The sequence below is a fragment of the Globicephala melas genome, chromosome 10, assembly GCF_963455315.2.
Source record: "Globicephala melas chromosome 10, mGloMel1.2, whole genome shotgun sequence".
Lineage (NCBI taxonomy): Eukaryota > Metazoa > Chordata > Mammalia > Artiodactyla > Delphinidae > Globicephala > Globicephala melas.
Window position 1 is genome coordinate 76,978,052 of NC_083323.1, and position 25,614 is coordinate 77,003,665.

Genomic DNA, 25,614 nt, shown 5'->3' on the forward strand with positions numbered 1-25,614 from the left:
AATTAGAGGTTCCCAACCCTGACATTAGTTTTTTCTCTCAGAGAATTATGAGTCTTGGCCAATCTTGTCTGGCAGTGTGATATAGTCCGTTAAATAAATAATCATATTAATAGTCAGTGTTTACTGAGTACATACTATGTGAGGGACATAATGCCAGCTGTTTTACATGCATTTTGACATTTGATCTTAATAATGAGGGGGTATAGACACATTTTATTGTCTGTTTTATTGCTGTCGTCATCTTACAGTTGAGAAAACTGAAAGGTTAAGTAACTTGCTGTGATTGCATAGCTTGTGGTTGGTAGAGCCCTGATTTGGACCAGAGTTTGACTGATTCTAGCCCCTGGAGCCTCACTACCACATTAGCTGTTCATTCAATAAATGAACATGTAAAATGTACCAGTCCACACAACTTTATACATTTATACCTGGTTCCTAACTCTTTCTTTGCCAAATAAAGTGATATCTATCACTTGAGTGCCCCTTCCTTTTATTTCTTCCCCTTCGTGTAGAAGTTATTTGAGAGCAATTTTTTTTTCCGGAGCAAAAAGGGGCAGCAAATGTGGATTTTCTTTGCTCTGCCTCTGTTGCTTGCCTTTCTCACTTTATTTTAAATAGATCAAAGTTACAGGAGTGGTGATGCTGTAGTTGTAGCATATTTTAAGGAAAGAAGTATATAAATGATGTCTCTTGTGTAGCCTTAGAGGTTTCTGATGACTCGCTGAAACATCCTTCTGTTGTATCCCACCTATGAGGATAGATCCTTGGAGCCCCTTTAGGAAGTGACAGTTGTTTCTGTGTTTCTAGAAGCTGAGGGAGTAGAGTGAATGAAATTGTCTATGCCTATTCAGAGAATAGTATGACTTTCAGTGCTTTAATAGCCATGTAAATAGTGTAATGCCTTGTTGAGCAAATTTTATTCTTCCCTTCCTGACAGAATTTTTTAAATGAAGTTAAGTGCTGATTGCTATATTTGTGTGCTTCTAGAAAATCTTTTCAATTAAAATAGATTTTCTGTCAGCCTCTCAGAGTTTTATACTCCTACTGTCATTGCAGAAATTATATAAACTGTTGAAAATGTACCATTATAGCTTATATATGAAGTCCTTTTATTTTATTTATTTTTTTTAACATCTTTATTGGGGTATAATTGCTTTACAATGGTGTGTTAGTTTCTGCTTTATAACAAAGTGAATCAGTTATACATATACATATGTTCCCATATCTCTTCCCTCTTGCGTCTCCCTCCCTCCCACATGAAGTCCTTTTATTTTATGATGCTATGAAAAAAGCATTGACAAACAGACAATATATACCCAAAACACTTCTTTACTGCTTTTATATTAAAAAAGCTTTAAGAACAACAACAACAAAAACGTACCATTACAGGTTTAATATATATGAAAAAGAGATTAGGCTAATTTAGGAATAGTCTCCCAGGAACTTAATTTATCAAAGACTTTCTTAAAAAGTAAAAGGAGGGCTTCCCTTGTGGCGCAGTAGTTAAGAATCCACCTGCCAATGCAGGGGACACGGGTTTGAACCCTGGTCCAGGAAGATCCCACATGCCGCGGAGCAACTAAGCCTGTGCACCACAACTACTGAGCCTGCGCTCTAGAGGCCGTGAGCCACAACTACTGAGCCCGTGTGCCACAACTACTGAAGCCCACGTGCCACAACTACTGAAGCCCACATGCCTAGAGCCCATGCTCCACAACAAGAGAAGCCACTGCAATGAGAAGCCCATGCACCATAATGAAGAGTAGCCCCCACTCACTGCAACTAGAGAAAGCCCGGGCGCAGCTTTCGAAGACCCAACGCAGCCAAAGATAAAAATAAAAATGAATAAATAAATTTATTTTTTAAAAAAGTAAAAGGAGGCAGTCAGCTGTAACTATGTCTCACAGATGGTGCAGTTATTTCTTTTATCAGGTAAAATTGTCTCCTCCCCACCCTCACCCACAACAGAAACTAGGATTTTTTGGTTGACATTGGATTTTATTGTGTATCTTGTTTTCTTTTTTCTGTCCTTTGTTGTGTTGCTTTTGTTTCTGTTTTGCCTCTAACTAAAAAGAATTTTGATTTGCAGGTGAACTCTTTAGGCAGAGGCTATCTGCTGCTGATATTGTGGCACCAGAACCTCATGATTTCTGTGCAGAAAGACACCAAGTTGCTAGTAACGCAGAGTTTTCTTATTCCTTACTGATCACAGGAAATGAGTTTTGGCACAAACCCTTGAAAGTCTAACAACAGCCCCATGATCTCTCGAAGCAGGCATTTAATAATTTCTGAATGTTCAGTATTCACTGATGATACAATCACTGAAAAGTAGCATTGTGTTATGCTCCCTATGGCAATCTTATAAACCCTAGAGTAATTCATTGTGAATCATGATTTTTGTTTTTACAGAGCTTCCGAACTAAAGGAGAATAACTCAATATCAGATGGATTTTTTTCTGTCATTTTAAATCCAATGGAAAAACTGAAGCTACTTTTCCTTTTTTCCTTTTGTGAGAACAGAAGCACTTTTTGGCAGAGATGGAATTCTGTACTATTTCATGGAACATAAAATCGTCAGGGACTTCAGAGAATTCCATGCCATGAATCTAAGCATTATTTCTCTAACCATCTGTTAATTGTGTTTTATAAATATTAGGAAGCATTAAGAGTATAGATACGGTTGTGGAGAGTCAGGGGGCATCATTGAAAATTAAATATCATTTCACATTAAAACATGACATCCTTTTGCCCAGCCTAGAACATATGGACTATGTTTCACGAGAAGTTACAAGTTACACATTAAAACTAAAATGAAATTCAAAAAGTTGTGGATAAATTCATATGAGTTATAAAGAAAAATTAGGGAAGCTTAAAACAGATATCTAACATTTTGAAGTTTAGGGTAATAATGCCTTCTGCACACATGCCTTAATGTTGCAAATGCAAACAACTGGCTGGGAGGCATCCATCTCACATAAGATGGTCTTAAGCAGCTCCATTTGACAAGAGTGAATTGTGTCATGGACAGACCCCTCCCCATCCAAAACAGAAATTTTTCTAGAGTATATATGGGGAAGAACCAGCAATACTCAATCAGCTGGTATTGAGTGGGGCAAAATAAACTGATTCTATGAAATATTTGTAAAAATACCTGTTTACTTCTCTCAAATTCCAAGATTGGCAGTTCCCATGGTGTGTTCTGTTTATCACACAACCACACTTACTGCTTGTTCTCCTTGCAGTAATCTCTAGTCAAGGGATGGGAGACCTAATCTTGCTTCACAAGTATTATATTTTTTCTTGAAAATTCAGTTGATAAAGGCATTTAAGATCAGATTTTTTACCAGAGAAATAGTTCACTGTTTCCTGGGCCTTTGAAACATCTCTCAACTTTATGTGGTTTTAAAATAGAAATGTTGAGTAATTCCTATTTTTTAACTCTGGCCTATTTTATTCTTCAAAAGGCAGCTTCTTATCCCCTGGACATTTTCTAAATGCCTGCTTATTTTATTTTTCTCTGCATTATGCCTTTTGATCTAATAAACACTCCTAAATGACTCCTACTAATGAGAATGTGTTGCTAAAAGTGAGGTGATAAACTTTACACAGTTCCTTGTTTTTACAAATGGAGAAGCATGAATATTTAATGGATCTTTGCACAAAGAAATAAAGTAACATAAGGCTACAGTGCTTGCTTTTTTCTTCCCTTTATCTTTCAGCTCAAGGAAAATATTTATTTGCCATCATTTTCTTTAATGTTGTACTTAGAACCATATTTTCATTAAGAATATTGAATTTCCCACTTAAGGGAAACTGTTTCAATACTAAATTATAGATTTTTTTTTAACCCCGCTGCCCTGCTTTTGACAAATGCAGAAAATAGTATGAAAATGAATTATCTAGTATTTACTTAAAACTAACCTTTTTATACTTAACATTATACGTGATTTCTGAAGAGCTTTTGTAAAAATCTATTTCAGACTATCAGAAAGGTCGAGTTTCTTGTCACTGCATGAATGGAGGAAGCATTATTTTTTAAGGTTTAGCCAGTGAAATGTCTCTAATATGTTATGAATTTAATTTATAGCCCAGTCAATTGAGCAGCGACTGATGAAAATGGATCACACTGCAATCCACCCACATCTACTTGACATGAAAATTGGTCAAGGCAAATATGAGCAAGGGTTCTTTCCAAAGTTACAGTCTGATGTCTTGGCAACAGGACCAGCTAATAACAAGTAAGCATGTTCTTCACTTGAGTAGTTGGTTGAAGGAGTGAATGAAGGGCGCAGTGCTCTAATGGGGAATGCTTAACTGTTAAACATTTTATCAGTCATTACTTTTTCAAAGACCAAATTAATCTGCTTGAAATATGAATTGACACTCAATGAGTATTTGACTTTTAATTCCATCATGTAAGAAAATCCAAAGCCTAGATATTTTTCTCTTGTTGAAGTAATGTGCACTTGGGAATAGTTTCATTTTAAATGACTGTGTTTTAAATATAATGCTAATACTGTCTAATGGAATTAGAAAAGTTATGCCTTCACTGTCTGTATTAGTTTCCTAGGACTGCTGTAACAAAGTACTATAAACTTGGTGGCTTAAAACAAGAGAAATTTATTCTTTCATAGTTCTGGAAGCTAGAAGTCCAAAATCAAGGTATTGGCAGCACCATGCTGCCTCCAAAGCCTGTAGGAAAGGACCCTTCCTTGCCCCTTCCCACTTCTGGTAGCCCCAGGCATTGTTTGTCTTACAGGAGCATAACTCAGTCTCTGCCTCCTCTTCACAAGGCTGCCATCCCTCTGTGTCCACTCTCCTCTTATAAGGACAACAGTTATGTTGGATTAGGGCCCACCCTAAATGCCCTCATCTTAACTTGATTACATGTGCAAAGATCCTCTTTCCAAATAAGGTGATATCCACAGGTGTTGGGATTAAGACTTCAGCATATCTTGGGGCTTCCCTGGTGGCTCAGTGGTTAAGAATCCGCCTGCCAGTGCAGTGGACACTGGTTCAAGCCCTGGTCCGGGAAGATCCCACATGCCACAGGGCAACTAAGCCCCCGTGTGCCACAAGTACAGAGCCCATGCACCACAACTACTGAGCCTGTGCTCTAGAGCTCATGAGCCACAACTACTGAGCCCACGTGCCACAGCTGCTGAAGCCCGTGTGCCTAGAGCCCGTGCTCCGCAACAAGAGAAACCACCACAATGAGAAGCCCGCACACCTCGATGAAGAGTAGCTCCCTCTCGCCGCAACTAGAGAAAGCCCGCATGCAGGAATGAAGATCCAACGCAGCCAAAATTAATTAATTAATTAATTAATTAATTTTTAAAAAAAGACTTCAACTTATCTTTTAGCGAGACACAATTCAACCCATGACACCATTCTGTACTTTTAAGTATCAAGTGCAGAAATTACAAAACAACCAAAAATAAAGGTAAACCATATCATTTTTTATGGTAGATGATTCCACTCAGAAAATATCTGAATATGGTTAGAATTGAGAAGTTATTTGGATTTAGGGGAATTCTTGATTTTAGCTGAACACAAGAATGTAATAAAGAAGGATTTTACAAGAAAAGAACTCAAAGGAGAGTATTAATGGGGAATATGGTAAGTTGGAAAGAAGCCTTTGAATTGGAAATCAGCAGTTCTGGAATTTAGTTCATTCCTGACCACTAACCAGCTTAGGATCCTTGGACAGCTTGGAATCACTTGCCCCTTTTCTCATTTAATAACATTCTATAACATCTGTGATTTTATTAAAGAGGCTCAGAGAAGGAAAGGGAGGAGCCAGGCAGTGGCCAACAAATGAGATAGAAGACTGTGGTAGAGATTGGGTGTATAAAATGGAAGTGGCGTTGAGCCAGAAGGCAAGTAGAGAATCAGTGAGGGGAATAAGACAGGTGGAATTATGCCTTTTAACCTAAATGGCCCAATCTAAATAATAATATGCAAGTTCTTGAAAGATGGCTTTAAAGTATGCTGTTTCTGTCTAACATATGATCTGCTGAGCTACATGTTGGGGAAGTTTTGGTACTTAACCTCTTTATTTCCCGTAATGATTGTCATGATTTTATTGGTCAGGAAAAAAGAAAACTTAGTAAATTATCTTTATCATATGTGATGGTAATGCTTGGTTTAATTTATTAAACACATACTAAGCTAAGTATTGTGCTACTTGGAGTTTCTTGGGCTGCATATATATGTGGTAATATTTGTATATCTTGTGTTTGTATAGTTACTGTCCTATTTTTAATAACCTAAAGGAATGAAACCCTTACCATTTTCCCAGCTAAAGGTGTTCCTTTAAATGTGTTTCTGAAATGTGTCAAAATTACTGATTCATTTAGGTCTACACGTGAGAAAACTACAGTGATAGCAAACACATCAAAGGAAAAAAGATGGTGTATATGAATTAAGGAAAACAGTTACAGTACTATATACATTGCTGTTTCCTTTGCTTTCAGAGTCTAGTACTGGCATACCTCAGAGATATTATGGTTTTGTTTCCAGACCACCACCGTAAAGTGAATATAGCAATAAAGCAAGAAGTTTTTGGTTTCCCAGTGCATATAAAAGTTATGTTTACGCTATGCTGTTGTCTATTAAGTGTAGAATAACATTATGTCTATTTTTTTTTACATATACATATCTTAAAATACTTTATTGCTAAAAAACGCTAGCTGTCATCTGACAACACAGGGTTGCCACAAACTTTCAATCTGTAAAAAATGCAGTATCTTTGAAGTGCAATAAAATGAGGTGTGCTTGTGTGTATCATTATAAATATCTGCCCCTTTTGAGATCTCAGTCAAAAAATTTGGAAATTTTCATCACTGCTTCACTTAAAGTAATTATCCTTCCTTGTAACCCATTTTTTCTGCTTTCAGAAAGCATTATCTTCCCTGCCAGTGGAGCCTTCTCCATTCCAAGAGAGTGTTGGTTGTGGAGATGCTGCTGATAATAGCTAATATTATTAAGCCAGTCTGCACTGGCGTCTCTTCTGACTGCATTAAGTACATTGCTCATTGATCCTTATTACAAGCATATCCCTACATATAAAGCCTATATTGCTTTACCCATTTTATGATTGAGTCTCAGAGACAGTCAACAGCTTGCTTCAAGGTCACATAGTAGGAAGTGGTGAAACTAGGATTCAAACCTAGGTCTGCTGATTCAGGGGCCCAAGCACTTAACCATTATACTACATATACTGCCTGGCTCTGTTACTCTAATATAAAGGTGACGTGTGCCTTTTGTTACTTCTGGAATTGGATGTTTTGCTTTGGTAGCCCCCAAGAAATTTTGAATAGCCTAAAATATGGAACGTAAGGGAGTTTAGCAACAGCCTGTCATACCAGCCTAATGATCTTTCAGAATGAAAGAGCCCTCAGATGCCTCACTTCTACCTCACACTGGGCTCTGTTAAGAGGGGTGGACCCGGGGCTTCCCTGGTGGCGCAGTGGTTGAGAGTCCGCCTGCCGATGAAGGGGACGCGGGCTCGTGCCCTGGTCCGGGAGGGTCCCACATGCCGCAGAGCGGCTGGGCCCGTGAGCCATGGCCGCTGAGCCTGAGCGTCCGGAGCCTGTGCTCCGCAACAGGAGAGGCCACAACAGTGAGAGGCCCACATACCGGAAAAAAAAAAAAAGAGGGATGGACCCAAAAGAAGATAGGATAATAATTTGGGAAGCAAGATACATTCTCAGGCGCCATCTTGCTTCATGAAGAAAAGATTGAGATCAAATAGCCTAACCCCGAAGTAGTGTCATCGTTATATGTTGGTAAGAGTACACTTTTGGGTTAATGGCAGGGTTAGGATTAGAACCCAGGTCTCCTTATTCCTGGCACCACGTTCATGGTGTCTCATTCATAAAAACTGTGGAAAGGTCTGGAAAATCTTCAGTACCAGCATTCTTTTACATATTTGGAAAAGGATCACTATGCAGTAAAGTGAAAGAATTGTGGATTTTTTAAAAGCTTTATTTGATTGAACTCTTTTATTTAAATAGGTTGTTTGAACTTTAATGAAGACAGTAAAGGAGGATGATTCACTAGAAAGGCGGCCCCTCCTGTAGAAATGCAAGCGTTTATGCTAAAGTCTTGGGTAGGAAGGCTGTAGAGAGAATTTAATATGCTGCTTACAAGATGGAGGTAAATAGCTAATGACTGAAAATTTTACCTTACTTACCTTAGTTAATTTACAGGGTTTCACCTTCTAGTGAAGAGCTATCCCTGCTTTTATAAACACTGAACTGAAAATGTGCTAAGAGTTGTTGACCATTATGGGGATTCAGACTTTACAGATGATTGTACTGGATACAGTGTTCTATTTTTCAGAAGTGAATGACTAGTCATCAGTTTATTCATTTTTTTCTTATGTTTATAAATTATCCTAATTTTTTGAATCAATTTGATATGAGTAGACTATTAATTTAAATGGTTTTTATTTCCTTTTGATAGCATTAGAGTGCTCATTCATTCATTTGGCAAATATTTATGGGATCCCCCTACTATATATGAGACACTGTCCTGTTCATTGGGAGTTTAGCAGTGAACAAAATAACAAAAATCCCTGCTTTCAACATGAGGACGCAAACAAAAAAACTTAATATGTAAAATAAGTAACCTGTCAGAAAGCGATAAGGTTTGTGAAGAAAAATAAAGGAAGGGAAAGGAAGTAAGGAGTGCTTAGAAGGGAAGATTTCAATTTTCAAATGCCATATTTTATTGCTTTTAATCTTATATATAATCTCCCCATTTCCACACAGAGCCCCAAGCATTACATTTTCAGCTAGATTGTAGTCTGAAAGAGATAGATGTCAGAACTAATTACAGGGTAAAGGGATTTATAACCGTGCCTGTACAAATGGTTGATCAACTGTAAGAATTTCATAGACTACTTACAAAGCAAAAGCAAATAAGCAGTCTTTAGCATTTCAGCAAATGTGGTCATCTTTGGTAAAATTATGCTTAGAAATGAGGTTTAATTATGCAAAGAATAAATTAATTACTTAACAAGACCAGGAATATGTGGACTTCATAGTAATTTTCTTAAGTAGATGCTCATTTCCCTGTTTTGAAAATAAAATTAAACTGGGCGTTTTGTCTCACAGAGTGAGATGCTAGTTATATCCTGTAAATTAATATTTATCCTTATCTTCTGTGCTTTTCCACTTTGCCTGCCAGGAGAAATGTTCATCCATGTGTATTCTGCTCCTTCCTTTATTCATTATATAAGTTTATCAGCTGGTGTTTATAATCTATTTCATATTTTTGCTATTTATTTGAACCACCTTGCCCAGTAACCCTAATTTTTTAAATCCCTGAACAAATTTTACTATCTTACACTGACTGTTTTTTGCTACAAGGCTGTTTCCAAGGCCTCCAGGTCTTTGTACATTGTGTTACTTATATTTTACCCTTCCTTTTTATTTATTATATAAGTTCATCAGCTGGTATTTATATTTTGCTTCAGAGCTGTTAAAAAAATATTCATGACACTTGTTGAAGATGGTAAGACAGACTTTATTCAAGGCAGAGGGGCACCTTTATTCAAGGTGTAGGGACCACCGCAATGGGGTCTTGCAGTGGAGAGGGAGATTAGAGGCTTCTCTGAATACTGCATGGACAAGTGGGAATTTATCACCAAGGAGCAGAGTGGAGGTCAGCGGATAGAAAATTACTAAGAGGAAACATCATGGGTATGGGGGATTCTGACTAAACTGACCTACCAGGATTCTTGTGGAAGGCAGGCCTAGGTGATTAGACATCACCTGGGGGATGGTGGAGAATTCAGAACCTGATCAGATATCCAGAATGATCATATAATGAGAGGGGAGATGGTTTCTGCTAAACTGACTTAGCTAGGTTCTTGCTAAAAGTGAATTTTACAAAGAAGTGCACAAATGGGCTTAGGAAGGGTTAGGAGTCTGACTAAAGTTTGGTCAAGCAGAGAATCTTTGTCAGTGTCTTGATACGCTTTTTTTCTGGATCTTCCTTTTCAGTCACCCAATTCTCTTTGTATCCTTTTTACAGTCTTTTATTGATCTTTTGCTTTAGGGACATTTCCAAGGATTCTACTTCAAAGATCTGTCACTAGATCTTTGTACCTTTTTTTCCTGCTATAAACCTATTCTTTAGAAAAAAACAAACAAACACTATTTTAAGAGGGGTTACCTTCCTTTGCTACCATTTTTATAATAATTATTCAGTGTTCCTCTAAATAGCAGACTGAAACGAGATGATTCGTCAGTTTGAAACCAAAGCCATGCATAAGTTATTTAAAAAGCAACAAAAGAAGCAGCATTCTCATTTTAAGCTTTTTGTAAATTGGATACTTCATTAATAAGAAAATTTTAAATTGTGGATTGTCAGTAATGCAATATGACTTTCGCTGAATGGCAAAAGTATAAATTCATTTCTTAACTCGTGTATAGCTCTGTGCTGTCAGGGATATACTCAACAGTAAATATTTCTAGAATAGTACAATGAATACAGTCATGGGGATGATAAGTCAAGACCTGAGAAATCTTTTTAAATAGTTTGATATATGAAGGAAACATAGGCAGAACACTCTTTGACATAAATAGCAATATTTTTTAGATCTGTCTCCTCGAGCAAAGGAAATAAAAGCGAAAATAAATAAATAAGACCTAATTAAACTTAAAAACTTTTGCATAGCAAAGGAAATCATCAACAAAACCAAAAGACAAGCTACTGAATGGGAGAAAATATTTGCAAATGATATGACCAATAAGGAATTAATATCCAACACAAATAAACAGCTCATACAACTCAACATCAAAAAAACAAACAACGCAATTAAAAAATGGACAGGGCTTCCCTGGTGGCGCAGTGGTTGAGAGTCCGCCTGCTGATGCAGGGAACGCGGGTTCGTGCCCCGGTACGGGGGGATCCCACGTGCTGCGGAGAGGCTGGGCCCGTGGGCCGTGGCCGCTGGGCCTGCATGTCCGGAGCCTGTGCTCCACAGCGGGAGAGGCCACAGCGGTGAGAGGCCCGCGTACCGCAAAAAAAAAAAAAAAATGGGCAGAAGACCTGAATAGACATTTTTCCAAAGAAGACATACACAGATGGCCAACAGGCACAGGAAAGATGCTCAACATCATTAATCATCAAAGAAGTGCAAATTAAAACCAGAGAGGTATCAGTTCACACCTGTCAAAATGGCTGTTATCAAGAGGACCACAAATAACAAACGTTGGTGAGGATGTGGAGAAAATGGAACCCTCATGCACTATTGGTGGGAACGTAATCAGTGAGGTCACTAAGGAAAACAGTATGGAGGTTTCTTAAAAAACTAAAAATAGAACTATTTTATAGTTCTACTGCTATATTTTATAGCATTTCCACTTCTGGGTATTTACCTGAAAAAACAGAAAACACGAATTCGAAAAGATACATGCACCCCAATTTATTTATTTTTGTTTGCATCGGGTCTTAGTTGTGGCATGCGGGATCTTTTGTTATGGTGTGCATGCTTCTCTCTAGTTGTGGCGCACAACTATAAAAATAAATAAATGTTCATAGCAGCATTATTTATAATTGCCAAGATATGAAAGCAACCTAAGTGTCCATCAACAGATGAGGATACAGAAGATGTGATGTGTGTGTGTACACACACACACACACACACACACACACAATGGAATATTACTCAGCCATAAAAAAGAATGAAAGGGCTTCCCTGGTGGTGCAGTGGTTGAGAGTCCACCTGCCTATGCAGGGGACACGGGGTCGTGCCCCGGTCTGGGAAGATCCCACATGCCACGGAGCAGCTGGACCCGTGAGCCATGGCCACTGAGCCTGCGTGTCTGGAGCCTGTGCTCCATGGCGGGAGAGGCCACAACAGTGAGAGGCCCGCATACCGCAAAAAAAAAAAAAAGAATGGCAATTTGCAACAACATGGATGGACATGGAGGGTATTATGCTAAGTGAAATAAGTCAGAGAAAGACAAATAATGATATCACTTATATGTGGAATCTAAAAAATAAAACAAATTAGTGAACATAACAAAACAGAAACAGATTCACAGATACAGAGAACAAACTAGTGGTTACCAGTGGGGAGAGCAAAGCAGGGAGGGACAAGATAGGAGGAGGGAATTAAGAAGTACAAACTACTATGCACAAAATAAATGTGCTACAAGGATAATACTGTACAACACAGGAAATGTACCCAATATTTTATAATAACTGTAAATGGAATATGATATGACCTTTAAAAATTGTGACTCACTTTGGGACTTCCCTGGTGGTCCAGTGGCTAAGAATCTGCCTTCCAATTCAGGGGACATTGGTTCGATTCCTGGTCCGGGAACTAAGATCCCACGTGCCGCAGGGGAACTAAGCCCGCGCGCCACAACTAGAGAGAAGCACGCACGCCACGACGAAAGATCCCGCATGCCACAACTAAGACCCGATGCAAACTAAACTAAATAAATAAAATTTTTTAACTAAAAAAAATAATAAAAATTGTGAATCACTTTGTTGTATACCTGAAACTTGTATAATATTGTATATCAACTATACCTCAATAAAAAATTAATTGTAAATAAAAATAAAACCACCTATAATGCCATCACCATGAGATGTTAACATTTGGTTTTATGCCCTTCCATTGCATGGATCCTGATATGTGTGCATGTCCATACTTGTTTTGTTTTTTACAAAAGTAGAAAATGCTTACACAGTGTTGTATCCTGCTTTTTCATTCATTATTGTATCATGAGTACTCTCCCATATTATTGATATTCCTAGTAACTTAATTTTTTTAAATGACTATATGATGTTTCATTATATAGCACCTCCTACTGTTGAACATTTGGGTTGCTTTGAGCACATTTACTTGATTCTAAGTAACTGTTGGTTGTAAGATCTGCTATTAATTCAAAAGCTTTTTGGAAAAATTATACTTTAAACATGTATATGAAATAGTAGATTCATCCTAGTTTCAGGAACATTTAAAAACCAAAATGTGAGTCTTAGAATAATGGAAACACAGAATTGGTTATTGCATATATGCTGTGATGAACGTCTATAAACCTAAATATTAGACTGTGTCTCTGATTACATTTATTTAGGGTATATGTATAGAAGGGGCAGGTGATGTAGTTGACTCTGCAAATAAAATGGCTGAAAGACATGATACCAACCCTTCAAGCGTTTATAGTAGAGAGGATTGTATAGAAAATAGAGATAAGTAATTATAACACACTGTGATAAATGCTACAATTGGAGAGTATAAGAGGGGTAGCTAATTTAGATTTGGAAGAACCATAGAAGACTTCCTGTGTAGCATCTAAAGCTGTCTGAGAGATGAATAGAAGTTGGGAGAAAACTTCATCTTCAGAGGCTCAAAGGTGAGAGAGCTTATCCTATTGGAAGCACTGAGGTAGTTGAAGACAACTGGAGTTTTAAGGTAGAAAGGATGATCAGCAGAGAGTTTAAGTAAGCTAAGAATTGAAGAATAGCCATTGGATTGGCAGTGAGGGCTATAAATGGCTTCAAGAGCATTTTCAGGGGAAGAAGCTGATTTGAGATGAACAAAATATCCAAAGATAAATAAGTAGAGGCCTTACATCTAAACTTTTCTTAAGAATGTTTACATGAGAAGAGTGAGGAAACAGTTTTAAATGTAACTATCGCATGTCAGCATACTTGTAAGCTGAAGGGCAATACTCAGTTGAGAGAGAAAAATTGGAGATATGGCACAGGAGGTTTCTAATGGAGCAGATTGGAGGAGGCAAGAGAGAACTGGTCAGGGATCCTGGTGGAAGCAATAGTTGTGGCCAATATACATTATACTTTGGGATTAGAAGAAAGATGAGGGGTTTGCGTGTGTGCGTCATTGAAGTAGAGAGTAGGAAGAGGGAGGCAAGGCTGGGTCATCAGTTGAGTGGAGGCTCTTGAGGATAAAGTGAGAGGTTTGGGAATGGCGAGTGAGGGAAAGTTGATAAAGAGCAGGTAAAGTGGTTCATGGTAGACATGAGGGAGATCAATAACTAATTTGCATGGATATTTTAAAAGGAAGTGAGAGGGTAGTGCCTATCCAGGTTTGGGGTTCTGTTGGGCAGATAAGGTGGAAAAGAGAAGATCATTACAGCTACTGTGCATTTTTTAACCTTGGTTTCAACAAAGCATTGATTGTGGTGATGATTGCATATCTCTATGAATATACTAAAAACCATTGAATTGGTTACTTTAAATGGGTGAATTGTATGTATCTAAATGACATCTCAATAAAGCTGCTATATATTTTTAAAAAGAATTGATTGAAAAATAAGTATTGTTGGTCTTCGGTTTTCAACAGTACACTCTTCCTATTTTAAAGACAAGTGATCACATTTTTTTTTGTTGCGTTGTTTCTTTTAACCTACCCCTTCTGTTCTTTCAGTCGCTGGGTAAGTCGGAGTGCCACTGCACAGCGCCGGAAAGACCGCCTTCGCCAACATTCCGAGCACGTTGGGCTGGACAACGACTTGAGGGAGGTATGTGGGCTGCCCTCCCGGGATGCCTTGATGCAAGAACTGTGAACTAGGCTTACTTAGCCCAGCAGGTGTCATTGTGTAGGTTCTTTTGTGTTCTTCTAAAAGAATCGGTTCAATTTTGTTTTAAAATAGTAATCCTTTTATACTGACATAGCTGAAAGCACCTTTTTTTCCATTTTTTGTAATTTTAATACATCTAAAATAAGGCTGTAAAACAAGTCGCCCTGTGTACCACATCAAGTAAAGGCTAAGCTTAGGATACATTTTTGGTCAGTGTGTCTCCCACAGGGAAAAAAAAGCTATAAGAAGCGTAGACTTTCTAAGTTTCAAGCATAATTTAAACTTAGTAAGTAAAGATACATTTGCCTGTGCTTTGTCCTTGGCTTGCTGACACCATTTTTAGGAGTGTTTTTAAATTATTTTAAATTGAGATCTTTATGCTTTATTCGTACTACTTGAAAACAAAACAGTAATTACACATTTGAATAATGATAATGATAAGTAAGTTTTTATTTTTTCTTGTGATCAAAAGAAAATACAGTCAGAAGATCCGTTAACTATTTTCTAAACTCAGATGGGTAGAAATAAAGCAGAAAACAGCATTCCAAATATATATATTGCTCTTTGTTGATGTGTTCATGTATATATATATGATTTTAAACATTTTCTTAAGAACTGACGCATAGCCTGTCTACTGCTTTTCTTTTGTGCTGCTGTATTTCTTCTCTCCCTTCCCTTCTGCTGTGACTTTATCATATGCATGCTTGTTTTGCTGTCTCTTTCTCCCTGTCCTTTTCTTTTTTTGCTTTTCTGTCATTGGCACTTCTCCATCCTCTTAGCCTTCCGGGGAACTTGTGGTCTGTCAGAACTCCATGGCATTCTGGGAGTGGGATCAGGGTCCACCTCCTCCTGCACGGCTTCCTAAAAAATCCTTCTCTGAGTGCTGCCTGGTATGTTCTATGCCTGAAAGTGCTTTGCAGATGTTCCTGAACCTTGTCTTTGGTGTTCCTCGAATCATCCACGTGTATGAGTGCACATAGCTCTAGAATGCCTCGCATCACCTTGTGACGTGAACTGTTAGCTCTCCACTTCCTTTTGTGATTGGTACCTTTTCATGGTGGTGTGCGCTAACAAGAGTAATTCTATACCATTGGCAGATAAAACTGATTATTTAAATTCCCTATCAGTGGTGTTTTTGAGGGGGAAAGGGGGGACTAGATTTAACACAATTGTTTTTCTTCCAAAGGGGAAATACATTAAATATTCAAATTTTATTTAAGCATTTTGCAAAAGTGCAGAAGTGATTCATTTTCAAACAGCTTTTCTTTTGCCGAGTTTTATCTCCACAGTGTTTTTGTTTTTTTCTTTTGTGGTACACGGGCCTCTCACCGTTGTGGCCTCTCCCATTGCGGAGCACAGGCTCAGCGGCCATGGCTCACGGGCCCAGCCACTCCGCGGCATGTGGAATCTTCCCGGACCGGGGCTCAAACCCATGTCCCCTGCATCGGCAGGCGGACTCTTAACCACTGAGCCACCAGGGAAGCCCCTCCACAGTGTTTTAATTTACCTTCCTTATTCCTGGTCTGTATTTTATATGGTCAGAAAATCAGATCATCAATATAGAATCTTAGTGCTAAGAGGAACATTTGAGGTAACTTTGTCCAACTTGACATGATTTAACTGAAGTCTGAGAGGCTTGCCTAAAGTCAAATGGACACACAAAGTCAGGCCTAGGCCCACAGGCCAGGCCTCCTTACTCCAAGCCAGTGCTCTTCCCAGTAACCCTGCACACTGAGTTGCACTGAACAGCTACTCACCTGAGGGCCAGAGTTACTTAGGACTCCTGGTTGTATTTTTTCCCGTAACGACATATTAATATAAATTTACTTAACTTTACAGTGGTCTGCTCTTCACAAGCTCCATGCTGGTTAGAGGCACAGTGTGGTTATTAGAAAATTCAGGGAAAGCCTGTACTAAAGAGCAGTTATTTCAGTGTTTACTGAATAATAGGATATATTTTCCTAGGTAGCTCCTACTGGTTTGCTTTTGGCTTAGGCAACAACGACGAAGAGCATCGTAAAAATCTCAGCAGAAACCTGGGGTGACTTCCCTCTGTCGGGAAATCGACTTTATTATAAAACCAGTCCTTGTGAAAGATTTCTCTTTCTTCTCAGTTTTTTATCTTAAAGTACACCTTTTCTTCCAGCGACCCCAAAGAAAATTACATTCTTATCATCACTTGTTTACTGTAAAGGCACTGCTCTATTTTTGTAGTATACAGGGGCAGCCTCACTGCTTGCTGTGAGGAAGGGCCTTGAGCCACCCCTGTATCCATTCTGTGCATGCCTGTGGAACGTTGCTTATTTTGTGGCTTCAGCAAAGGTGCTCAGAAGGAGAGTTTGCACGTGGCCCTGTGGAATTCACTGTTGGCTAATACTACATCTGCCCTGTATGTGCAGGGTGATTGGTGAATATGGCCACTAAAGGACAGCCCCATTCTAGCTTGCTGTCATTTATAAAATAGAACATAAACTTTAAACAGTGCTTAATTTTTAATCCAATTACTGACTTTAAAAAATCTAATTATGCATATTTTTCAGAGAAAAGAAAAATGCCTGTGGCTTCTTCCTAGCCTCTTGCCTGACCATGTACCTCACTTCTTTCCTTGTAGCCAGTGTATTTCTTCCTAAGCCAAGTTTAAGACTTAACCCTTCTTGAGAATTGAGTGTTGTAGTGGGTCTCTCTGCATTTGCACAAGTCCTAAAGACGGAGGAATTGAGGCTGGGGGAGAAACAGAACTCTTTTAACATTTAACAGTTAACATTTGTTTTTACCAACTATTTATCTCTAATTTGTAATATTCCAGTTAACATTAGTACAACCTGAAATGATAGGAAATGCAGGTATTATAATCTCATATATGATCCCTGTCTTATATCTCAGGTTTGTTTTTCTGAAACTTTTCATTTCTTGATTTTATTTATGTGAACATTAACCTTCAGGATGTTTTGCTAGACCTTGTTACAGTAATTTCCCTAGTGGTGATAATTGACTTTCATTGTCAATTTTTCCTCTTTCTTTGACCCTCTAAAAAAGATTTGAAGCAGAAAGAAGTATACACAGCTGTTATAGAAACTAAATTCTTGCAGAGTTCATTTCAGTTTTTAATCTGTTCTTAAAATAATTACACTGGAAAAGAGATTATTTTGTTAATGCTGCCTTTCGTCAGGAGGGCTGGTAGAAGTAGAAGGTAAATGGATTCGTTGAATCCCTAGTTGATGAGATTTTTAACGAATTGTACTAGATTTAGCAGGTTATTTTTCTTCCAAGGGGGAATGTATTAAATGTGCAAACTCTCTTTTATTTAAAGAATGCAAAGGATTTTACACATCTTTTTCTTATAATATCAAATTTCCCCTTAAGATAGAAAAGATAGACTTCACATATGTATCTGTGGGAGGATGTGCTGGCTTGCAATCTCTCTCTCTCCAATAAACTGCTGGTTTTACTGTATAATTTAGAGCAATTATTCTCTAAATATGGACCTAAGAAGATACTTAGACTTTTTGGAGATTCTGCCCTGTGGTCCTGACAAACATAAGGTATCTGATGAGCTTTTGCAGGTACCACAGAAAGAAGAGAGACGACAGCTGTCCTGCGCTAATTATGTGTAGTGATTTTTTTTTTTTTTCCCCCCTGGAAGTTCATTAATCAAAGCTCAAGAGCAGTGGTCTGAGTTTCTGTGGTCCTCTCTGAGCCATCGATGTCTCCTAAAATGATATTTCTGCTTTCTTTTGACTGTGGAACAAGGCAAAGGAGGGATGTAGCAAAATGTCTTGGAAACAAGAGGCCTCCTCCTGCATTTGGAGCACATACTTTTCAGAGTGATCTCATAGCTTTCTGTGAGGCAGGTGGGCTTGTTTTATGCCCATTTTATGAATAAGCAGATATGCCTGAGGTCATAAAATTGGTTGCAGCCATTTTCCAGAGCTCCTGATTTTACTGTTGTGACTTGATTAGAGCAAAGGGTTGGGTTGGACAGCACTGCCCAAGAGGTTAGAAGCATGTCAAGGCTCTTGTTTTGTGGGGAGATGAGTGGAGGAAACCAGTGATCTGAGAATCACTGGGTTCCTGGAGAGCCTTGGATTTGTTATTCAGACATGCAAATGTTTCCATCCCAGCCATGATCCTGACTAATCACACCCCTGGGTATTCCCAATAAAAAGACTGAACTAGATGAAACTCCATCTCATTTTGAATGAGCTTTTACTTGGTGTGGCTTCTGTCACTCTCCTTTTCACGGGGTAACAGTAGAGGGGGTGGGAATCCCTTCTGCCTTTCAGTGTGCTAAACCTTGAACTGCTGTTGCACGTATACACTTATGGCCTTTTTTTGCATCTTGTTGTTCCCGCACTTGTTTGTAAGGTTAAGTAGGTCAGAAGAATATCTGATGTTTATGCATTAAAAATACTCTTTAATTTTTAGAAATACATGCAAGAGGCACGAAGTTTAGGAAAAAACCTGAGGCAACCCAAATTGTCAGACCTCTCTCCTGCAGTGATTGCACAAACCAACTGGAAATTTGTAGAAGGCTTATTAAAAGAATGTAGAATGAAGGTATGTATTACTCACTGTGCAGGACAGTGTACATTCATGTTCAATCCATGTATGAAGCTAAGATGAGCTGAGCCAACCCCCACTTGAGCCTGTAGCTTCCCTAGAAGGACACTTTTACTGGGGCATAAACCTCATGTGCTCTTTACTGAGGGCATGAACCTCGATGGGTTCTGTTACCCACAGAATCAGTGACATGGGAGCCCTGCATGGTTTTTCTCACCTTTCAGCCATTGCTATCTTCCTCTCCAACATGACAGATATTAAACCAGTCAGAAGTTGTGTCAGGGATGTCGTCATCTTATGTGAAAGGCAACACATTTTTTTGTATGTGTTTATACGTGTCTCTGTGTGCACCTGTGTAGAACCTTATCTGTGCTCATATGTGTGTGCGTATATCCATAAAGAAGAAGACCTTAGCTGTGTTGTAGGTTTGTGTATATTACACATGAGTCTCCTCTCAGACATCTGTGTTTATCAGAGGTAGCAATACAAATTGACAAAACTCAGAACATCATTTTAGCCAATAACTTCATTCATTTATTTGACAGTCATTTCTTGAGTACCTTCTCTGTATTCAGTAAATGCACTATTTTAGCATCAGCTTACAATGCTGAATCACACAGACAAGGTCCTTGCCTAGAGGAACTAGATTCTCTCTCACTTTACATTTTATGAGGGCAGCTAAGTCTGCTGTAACTTAACTTACTTGAAACTGACTTCCATTTCCTTTCCATTTTCTGGTACATACTCATAGCAGAGAAGAGATGAAAGAGAAAAAGAGGAAGGAAAAAAAGAAGTCTGCTTCACTCACAAATTAGACAGCTCTGAAAAAATTTAGAGCTGCCTGTTTGTATTGTGGGTTTTGCCTAAATGCAATCAGAACTAAGTGTGAATACCTTTAGTATGCTAAGATGAAGTGTGAGTTGTGGCAGGTTGGGGTTTCAGATTCTACAGTGTATTTTCTAGGCCTGGTGTAATCTCCCAATGTTATTCAAGCAAGTAATCTGAAAATTGTTGTACATAAGCATTTACATGAGGGTACTTTAAAATAGCATCAGAGTCTCTCTTTAGTGACTCTTTCTCTGACAAAATAGTAAAAGTATACATAATATTACTTGTTAGTTGACCACAGAGATTAAGACACTTTTCCCAAGGTGATTCAAAATCTGCAGTTAGAAGTATAATGAAGGGGAACCCAGATCTCCTGATCCAGGAATTGACTTGATGGCTTTTGGGCTCACTGCTGGGGTTAACACTTGCGACCACATGTGATGTTTTCAGACAAAACGCATGTTGGTGGAAAAGATGGGACACGAAGCAGTGGAACTGGGCCATGGGGAAGCAAACATAACCGGCTTGGAGGAGAACACCCTGATCGCCAGCCTCTGTGACCTGCTGGAAAGGATATGGAGCCATGGCTTGCAGGTCAAGCAGGTAACAGTCTCAGGAGGCCCTGGTGACAGGGCGAGTTAGGAGCTCTGTTAAGCAAAGTAACAAAAAGAAAAAGATATTATAAAAATTCAAGGTTATGTCCCTTTGTCACAGGATGACTAGAAATACGCCACAGGCATTTTAATTCCAGAAAAAGAAAATATAACCCATGATTAGCAGGCAGTTTGGGGCTCTTTTCTGGTAAACAGGAAAAGATAAAACAACACATTCACTGTGGAGGCTGTATCCCCTGTAGATTCCATTAAGTATCTGCTTTCATCGCTGTCCAAGAAAAAAATCTATTCGCCAGAATTAACAGTTCTTTGCCATTTTAAGTTATCTGGTTATTCAAGGCAGAAACACAGATGATTTCTTTGCTTTTGTCCCTCATTTCCCTTTCTGTTTTTTTTTTTCTGTTCATCTTCCTCTCTTTGTCCCCTCTTCTCTTTCTCCTCTTGCCCCAGTTTTCTTCCCTCATTGCTACTGCATACATCCAAACATATTTTGCATACAGAAGTACATTCTGTGCTGCTGGAGCCTTTAATTCTGTGCTTGCTTGTGTGGCCAATGTAGACAGCCCTAGTTACATACAACTAAGTAACAACTGAGCTGAAGTCAGGAATTTCCTTGCCTGCCCTTCCGCCCTTTGCTTAGCTGCCCTTCCCCAGGCTGTTGCCAGTCTTGTCAGTGAGGCAAAGGACGACCCTCACTACACATGGAGTGGGGTGCTCAGAATGTCACACAGCTAGGAATGGATGAGCTTGGGTCTCCCAGCTTCAAAAAATAGGCATTTCAGTGTGAATAGTTTTGATAAGTTATTTTTTGATGAATCATTTCTTATAAAATGAAAAACTTTATATGCCTTGTACTTTCAGGGGAAGTCAGCTTTGTGGTCACATTTAATTCAGTTTCAGGACAGAGAAGAGAAACAAGAGCACCTTGCAGAATCACCAGGTGAGAATTCATTGGCTTGATTGTTTCTACAGCACTGGCAGCAGTGAACCATGTGAAAAATCAGCACCTGTGGCTTTGTCTCCACCTCTCTCAAGCTGACGCTCATCCCATCTTGGGGTAAAGTAGAAGGAGCAATATTACGTACTAGCTATGAGACCTGGGAAAAGTCCCTTGACCTTTCTGATCTTCAGCTTCCTCATCCACAAGATAGGGAAACTAATATTAGGCATGCCAAGGCTGTAGTGTTGATCCAATCAGAAAACATTTGAAAACGTCTATTGAGTTGTACTCATAGATCATACAAGTAGTATACCTTACTCTCAGCAGTATTAGGGTACGGTGTATACTGGTTTTTTCCTTAAATAAAAGTTTATTCACATCGTTAATAATCTTTCAGAGGAGAAAACATGTATATATGTTTCAAAAGTATTCAGAAATCAGATTTCTTCTTCAGTTTATAACAAGACACCTCATGTTACAGTATCGTGAGTCATTAGCTAATAATGGTAAAATAACCATCTATTTCACAAAAAGTAGAAGTAACAGTGGAAAGCCAGTAGAAGTAAAATGTTTTATACTGAGTCAGCTATTTGGGAACATTTTCTAAAATTATTGATTACTTTAGACATAGAAAAATGTGGGAAAAAAAGTTTTATTTTTTTAATAACTCATAAGCCAACCACCAGCGTAAGAAATAAAGCATTGCAAATATGATTGAACCACCCTATTTCCATTCCCCTCACTGCCCCTAGAGGGCAATACTACCCTAAATGTGGTGTTTATCGTTGGAAACCTAGTTTTTCAATGTATCCAATAAAACAGCTAGGAATGTGAATTTGATACAACATTGCCCTGGAGCCCCTCTAAACAGAATGTCAAGGTTCTGATGTCCCAGGATGTAACTGTATTTATAAAGATTTAAATCGAGTTTAAAAGCGTTCTCTAGTGTCCATCTATCTCTGTTGTCCATTTTTCTATTGACAAAGTAAAAGTGCATTGGCATATTCCCTGAAACTATCTCTAACGTTCACCCACGTTCATAGAAGATTTAGCTGTTCAGATGTAAGGCCATAACCAAGGTAGTTTACCCTAATTAGAATAAATAAATTCCTAGGAAGAAATAACCATTTGTAGGATGAAATGTTGCAAAGCCAAGCTCAGTTAAGCAGGGAGGTGGAAGCATTTGACTCTTGTGCTGAACAGGCATGTGAGAATGTCCAGCTGTTAAAGTGAGCAGCTACCAGGCAACACCAGCAAGTTCATGGCTTTGAATGGTCAAATTGTGGGTGGTTGAGCTAGAGACCAGAGACTCAGCTGTTTGCAGGGCCTTTCAGTCAGTCAGTAATGACACCAGTAAAACTCTGAAGTCAAGGCTCAGAAATATGGAATGTGTCAAAGCCTCATGCAGTCCCTGTGCTGCACTGCCAGGTGTCAATGAAGGGCTGGAGATCTAAGAACGAACATAAGCTAAATATTGTACTGATCCTAAGTAGGATTAATGTAAGCTGTGTAGCTTTTGAAATCAAATTTATTGTCTGTTTGAAGGGGTGGGTTTGATAAATATTGCTCTAACACTTCTGATAATTCAGCCCACAAAGTTAGGACTTAAAAAGATGACAGTGTGAAATGTGTTCGAAAAAATCAGTTTAAAAGTAAAATCATTCATTGTTGAGAAACAGTGTGTTCTAATTATTTAGAAATTAGCAGTTACTGACTTTAATGATTTTAAATCTGGGTATTTGTTTTTTTCCCAAAAAAATACTTTTTGTTTGCCAACTACTTAGCTTCCTAATTAATGGCAGTAAACAGTCTGCATCTTCATATTAAGGAAAGATCCTCCAAGTCCTTAGAGATTCACAGTGGGTTTGAAGACAGCTCTTATTAGCATCGAGCCAGGATGAGATTAGGTGATGGTCATTACTGTTCTTTCAGAAGCAGCACTAAACAGGAATCAGACATTTTAAGGGTTGCAGAAGAATGGAAAAGATCTCTTAGTAAGAGGACCGTAGCAGGGTAGACTGTCTTGAAATTTTTTTAATAGATTTTATTTTTATAGCAGGTTTAGATTCATGGCAATATTCAAGAGATGGTTCAGAGATTTCCCCTGTAGCCTCTGCCCCTACACATGCATAGCCTCCCTCGTTATCATCATCCTCCACCAGAGTAGTACGTTGCTTACAGTTGATGAACATACATTGACATATAGTCACCCTAAGCCCATAGTTTATTTACATTAGGATTCACTCTTGGTGTGTTGTGCAGACTGTGGGTTTAGACAAATACATGTTAATGACATGGACCTACCATTGTGGTATCATATAGAGTACCTTCACTGTCCTAATAATGGTGTGTTCCTCCTATTTATCCCTCCCTCTCCTCTAACCCCTGTCAACCACTGATCTTTTTAACTGTCTCCATAGTCTTGCCTTATCCAGAATGTCATATAGTTGAAGTCATATAGTATGAAGCCTTTTCAGATTGGCTTCTTTCACTTAGTAACGTACATTTAAGTTTCCTCCATGTCTTTTAAAACTGTCTTAATTTTGACCTAGTCAAATTTTGACCAAGTCACTGTACCTAGTAGTTAAAAGTCCCATTTTAGAGAAAAGATCTCAGAATGCAATTGATTCTAGAAAGAGGACTGTTGTTGACATATCACCCCAAAGTTTCTACCCTTAAGAATGTTGACCAGCTTAGACATAGGGGGTGGGGTAGGGTGCAGAAGGGAGTGGAAATACCATTTTAAACAGTTATTCTGGATCTAGCCAAGAATTTGGAGTCACTCTTTAAACGTCTTTATCTTCATCAAAGTTTTCTTTAGTTACTTACCTGCCTGTAGACTATAAATGGCTCTATAAAAATAATATATGCAATCTGCGCTCTACAAACTTGCTGTCTATGCAGTAACATTGATTCAGGCAGAATACAAAGGAATTCCTATGGCTAAGTATTAAATCCATGAGTGTTTATATTGAAGGAGAAAGTAGCCTATTGCATTTGAGTATAGTGAATTAAGAAATACTAATAGAGAGAGTCCCTGGTGGCCTAATGGTTAGGATTCAGGGCTTTCCCTGCTGTGGCCCAGGTTCAATCCCTGGTTGGGGAACTGAGATCCTGCAAGTCATGCAGTGTGGCAAAAAAAAAAAAAAAAATATATATATATATATATACACACACATATATATACACACACTAATAGAAATACACATTTTTAAATAGTTCATAAATTTCTCTTCTGGCTAGAGTAGACTTCATGGAAACTTCTTAGATTTTAGATCTCTAGATAAAAAGTATGGCCTTACTCCTTTATTCCTAATCTGGATTTTTGTTCACAGGCTTCTAAACTTTCCTCCAAAGTTACTAATAAAATACTGTATTAATTTCCTGGGGCTACCATTATACAGGACCATAAACTGGGTGGCTTAAACAACAGGCATTTATGATAGAGGTACTGGGCATTAGGACTTCAGCATTTTTTTGTTGACAGTTAATCCGATGTTATCATCCAACTATCCCATTAGCAGATTTTTCATAAATCTCTATCTCCATCCCTAGTTCCTAGACGTCCATAGCCCACTGGGACCTCAAACTCAACACATCCTGAAACAAACTCATTATCTTAGCACCTCTCCCTCCTGTCCCAGTCAGGCTTTCTCCCTTCTTCTCTCCATTTCACTTAATGACATCAGTACCCTCTTGTCGGTCAAACTATAAGCCAGAAAGTCATCCTTAATGTAACAGCCCACTGGACGTGACATCAGAACACTCTGCCCCTTTTAATTAATGGATATGATTGGGCAGGTTTCTTAACCTCTTTGAGCCTCAGTTTCTTCATTTGCAAAATTAAGGTTAAAAAATGTTAAGGAAAGTTTTAACTATGGGATAGTATATATTAATACAGTTTATATTCATACTTAATATTGTTTGTGACTCTTGAGTCCTGCTTACCCTTAATCCAGTCATTTAAGTCCACTGCATATTTCTCCTCTTCATTCTCATTGGCTGACACTGTCTTAGTTCATCCACAGGCTGGCCTTTGGAACAACTTCTAGCTCATCTCCCTTATAGCCCTTATACCATCACACTATCACTCTAG

The 25,614-nt window shown here is 38.5% G+C and overlaps 1 protein-coding gene across 2 annotated transcripts in view; it reads left to right on the forward strand.

Moving 5' to 3' along the window:
• The window catches only part of DENND5B (DENN domain containing 5B), a 211,543-nt gene that overhangs the window by 147,005 nt on the left and 38,924 nt on the right, over positions 1-25,614 (forward strand). For both annotated transcript variants that reach the window (XM_060305969.2, XM_060305970.1), the window contains 5 exons: positions 4,088-4,238; positions 14,423-14,516; positions 19,002-19,133; positions 20,415-20,567; positions 21,440-21,518. In XM_060305969.2, the coding sequence (XP_060161952.1) occupies positions 4,088-4,238; positions 14,423-14,516; positions 19,002-19,133; positions 20,415-20,567; positions 21,440-21,518 (609 nt within the window). The remainder of the gene's footprint in view (positions 1-4,087; positions 4,239-14,422; positions 14,517-19,001; positions 19,134-20,414; positions 20,568-21,439; positions 21,519-25,614) is intronic.